The sequence below is a fragment of the Zingiber officinale genome, chromosome 7B (assembly GCF_018446385.1).
Source record: "Zingiber officinale cultivar Zhangliang chromosome 7B, Zo_v1.1, whole genome shotgun sequence".
NCBI lineage: Eukaryota > Viridiplantae > Streptophyta > Magnoliopsida > Zingiberales > Zingiberaceae > Zingiber > Zingiber officinale.
The window spans coordinates 44,442,263-44,446,388 of NC_055999.1; the positions used below are offsets into that span (position 1 = coordinate 44,442,263).

The 4,126-nt window shown below is 37.4% G+C and overlaps 1 protein-coding gene across 2 annotated transcripts; it reads left to right on the top strand.

Moving 5' to 3' along the window:
• The first annotated feature begins 872 nt into the window (after positions 1-872).
• On the top strand, positions 873-3,047 carry LOC122003722 (protein RETICULATA-RELATED 1, chloroplastic-like). 2 transcript variants are annotated; one of them, XR_006118055.1, is made up of 3 exons: positions 873-1,001; positions 1,350-2,799; positions 2,890-3,047. XR_006118055.1 is itself a non-coding variant. In XM_042558773.1 (2 exons), the coding sequence occupies exons 1-2, from the start codon at positions 2,540-2,542 to the stop codon at positions 2,945-2,947; spliced, it is 318 nt and encodes a 105-aa protein (XP_042414707.1). In that variant the 5' UTR covers positions 1,327-2,539; the 3' UTR covers positions 2,948-3,047. The 2 variants fall into 2 exon arrangements, 1 of the variants encoding a protein (XP_042414707.1); XM_042558773.1 differs by lacking the exon at positions 873-1,001 and having other exon boundaries at positions 1,327-2,799.
• Positions 3,048-4,126: the final 1,079 nt, after the last annotated feature.

The window sequence follows — 4,126 nt, forward strand, 5'->3', positions numbered from 1 at the left end:
AACTATTTACATAATAGATCAAAATAGTAATCATGCTGCTGATGGGCCCGGCAACTGTACTTGCTGTGCGCGCATCCCTAACTAAACCCAGGATTGCAAGTTCCGAGTCTAGTAGGGTTTACTAGGTTATCTAAACCTAGGGACGACTGTGGGAGCCCAACCCAATGGATATCTAATCCAATACAGTGCCACTGCTAAAAGTAAAATACTGAATCTTAAACTAATTAACTTATCTTGCTTTTACTAGGTTATCTGAACCTAGAGGCGACTGTGGGAGCCCACCCATTGGACCGTAGTCCCATATAAGCTGAAGCAAATCTAAATAAGTTATTTTAAATGCTTCTACTGCATTAACTGAGCTATTAAAATGCCTATTGTAGCATTATATTGAGCTAAGCATTTTATCAAGCACTCACTACAACAAAAACTGCAAACGACAACACCCCTACGACAACGGTTTTAAGAGAAAGCGTTGCGTATTTGCTCAAAGACAACGGTTTTTGCCAAAATCGTTGTCTTTGAACTTCCCATTAAATATAAAAAACAACGGTTTTGGCAAAACTGTTGTCATTGAGCGATTTTTTTTAAAACGACAACACTTTTTACAACGGTTTTATAAACCGTTGTCTTTATCCGCGTTTTTAGTGGCTACGACAACAGTTTTGAAAAAACCGTTGTAATTGAATTTGGTCATTTCCCCCTTCGCTTTTTTCCTTTCCCTCGCTGTTTTCTTTTCGGCGCCGTGTTTTCGCGTTCCCAAACCTAAGCCATTTATCTTTCCCTCTCCTCATACGACGTTGTGCTCCTTCTCGTTTCCTGGTGAGCGGAGGCGTTCTCCAATGGGCTGTCGAAGATCCAGACGCACAAGAGGGAGAAACCGGAGAACGCCGCAGATTCCTTGAGCTGCAGATTCCTTGAGCCGTCTCTCGATTCTGAAGAAATCGCAGTTTAGTGGCGCTGGCTTCTTCGATCCTTTTTCCTTCGCTTCTGGATCTGCTCCGGTAAGCAGTTTGTTCCTCCGCCTTCGGATTCATAGTTTGCTTCTCATGGATCTGCGCTATTTCTGTATCGCCCGTGTAAGAATGTGTTTTCCTCCTTCAAATCTCTGTTAATTTTTCCAAATCGATGTTCAATCGCTTCGGAATTTGTCATGCAACCATATGATGAATCGCTCGGGAGTTTTGTGTTGTTTTATTGGATTCATTGGATCCGGAGAGTTCGTTGCTTTACTTCGTGGAGTGTTTTCGATCTGGAGATTACTATATTGTTTTTTATATATAAAAAAAGTGTATTTTGAAGTGATTACCAGAGGCGGCGATACTAACTGATCCATTGTCTCGTGCTTTTAGGGTAGAATTGCAATCGATTCCTGGAAGCCTATGGGTGGTTGGAGCTCACAGCTCCTCTTGTTATATCTGGCTGTTCTTTGCTCTGCGAATTATGTTTTATGTGGGAGTACAAGTCCATACGTACGTTCAGAATATCCATCTACCGATATCCCTCTAGATAATGAAGCGTTTGTTATTCCGGAAGGTTTCAACTCCCCGCAGCAGGTATAGCCATGCAAGTGCAATAACAATCATATTTATCAACATACTCATATTTTCTTCATCTTGTTGCTTTTCTGTGGTTTCCATATCTGTCCGATACTCAATCTTCCTAGTTGTATTCAGGTTAGTGTGTTTTGTAGATTTATATTCAACTTACAGGAGATAAATATGTCATGGTAATAGTATCACTCTGTGCGTGATAGAACCGAGATTGATGGAAATAGGGAGCGAGGTATATAATTTTGTGTTGGGGAAGCATAATAAGAATCATTCACATAAGTATGTTTACTATCTCATGTGTGGAACAAAAATGTTAACCTGGATCTATAGCATTTCAAACTATGCATTTTGAGCATGGGATTTAAAACAGAGATAGACTACCTTATTCCACTGTCTTCTTCGAAGGTGGTGGAAATTGCTTAGAGATGCTAGAACTACATTTTCATGTAAAGCTCATCTTCCAACAAGGTAAATTCATTTCTCTAGCATATCAGCAAGATTTGCCTGCAAAATCTTGAAATTTTGTTACACTTCACCCTCTCACACTTATCCATTCAGAAACTTTGATCTTTATATTTATATGTATAGTGTTGTCGAGCTCCATTCTATTTTAGTTTTCATAGAATTGTCTCTCAATAAAGTGGAAACATCGCATTTGATCTAATGCGACATGCAACTGAACTTGTCCATTATTCATTTTTTTCCGAATTTAGGTGCTACTTGCTAGATAGTGGCACAAGCATCATCCCTGTTTCTATGCTTTTCTGAACTTGTAGTATTTTGACGTGCCTTATGACATATATTTGCACATCTGAATTTACATAAATATGATATGACTGACTTGGCACAGAATATGCTAATGTTCTAGACAAATTTCATTGTCTGCAAAAGGGAGATGTTTTTATATGTTCTGATTATTAATCTGTTCTCCTCCGTGATGTAGAATCAAGCAAGAATGGCAATTGGCACTTGTCAATGTCCTTACTGCAATGACTTGTAATGGAATAATTGTTTGGTCCCTTGCACCTTGTCGTTCATATGGGAATACATTCCGCTTTGACTTGGAAAATACAATTCAGAAACTTCCCAATAATATTTTTGAGAATAGCTATCCTATGAGAGAATTTGACTTGCAGAAGAGAATTTACTCTTTCTTCTACAAAGCAGCAGAATTTTCTTTACTGGGACTAGCTGCAGGGACAATTCAAGGTGCTATAACAAAAGATTTTGCTGCCAAGAAGGAGGGAAGGTTAGTGTTTTCTATTTTTCCCCCTTTTATTGTGAATAACTCTTTGAAGATAATTTAATTATATGGTTTCTTAACTCAATTTTATGGTAGGTTATCAGTGACAATTCCTTCTGCAAGTAGCAATGCTCTTGGTTATGGTGCTTTTTAGGATTATATGCAAACATGCGCTATCAACTTTTAAATGGGATTGATAGAACTATGCTCAACCACTTCGATGTTCTTGGAGTTGCAATCTTCTTTAGTACAACATTGAGGTATTCCTATCTGGCTGATGCACTTGATTTTTTTTTTTTTGTGAACTTCTAAGTTTTTTCTATATAGTATCTTAAAGTGCTAGTAGTATGTTTTATTTTAATGATACCATTACAACTTGCTAATGGATGCTTGCACATTACTTAACATTACCATAGTTCTCTTTGTTTAGTCTTTTTCGATAGGTGTTCTCTATGTTTCCAATAGCTAATTTATGGTCTTGACATCATCACTCTGGTTTTATTTGTTATTTTTTCCTTGATTTATCCAAGTTAAGCAACTGCAGTTTCATAATAATTATATATCAATTGTTGAAATTATCGGTAATTGGATCTACATCAGTTTGGAAACTTTCTATATGCAGATCATGTTGGTATATTTGAGCCAAATGATGCCATCACATTGGAATGTTTTTTCTCTAAGAAATCCTTTTTTCCTTCTACTAAATTTCTAAATATCTTTCCTTTCCCTTTTTTTTTCTTGATGAAGTTTTGATCCGCCCAAAGAGGTTTACTGGTTATACAAGACTTGCCATTGTTGTTGTTGCTGTTGTTATTGAAATTATGGTCCGATTTACAACTAGAATACGTAATGCACTATTGCCTTGGGCTGAAACGGATCTCTTTTGCTTCACAATTTACAATGCTGGCCAGTTTCCATGTAATCGATACACACACTACATGACTACCTCCACCAGCATTGATCTTAATCTTGATAGGAAAGAAATGGTCATCCTTGGCACACAATATGCCGGGGAGATGATGTAACGACCACCCTCTTACTACTACTACTCTCTAAGGATGACCGTTACTTAACTACTAACTCTACTTAACCGGTATGATTAAAAATCACATGGAAACCCTACCGAAAAATTTTGGTAGAATCTCCCCTATACCGGTGACCTTAAACTGACATACATAACATAATATACACAGCCACAGGCGGCTGGAACACATATCAAGCACACAAAAGGAATAACATCACGCAGTTTAATGAAATCAAATCATGCAAGTAATGAATAGCGAAAACAGAATAAAAACATACAATTAACTAACAGCGGAAGACTAAATGACTC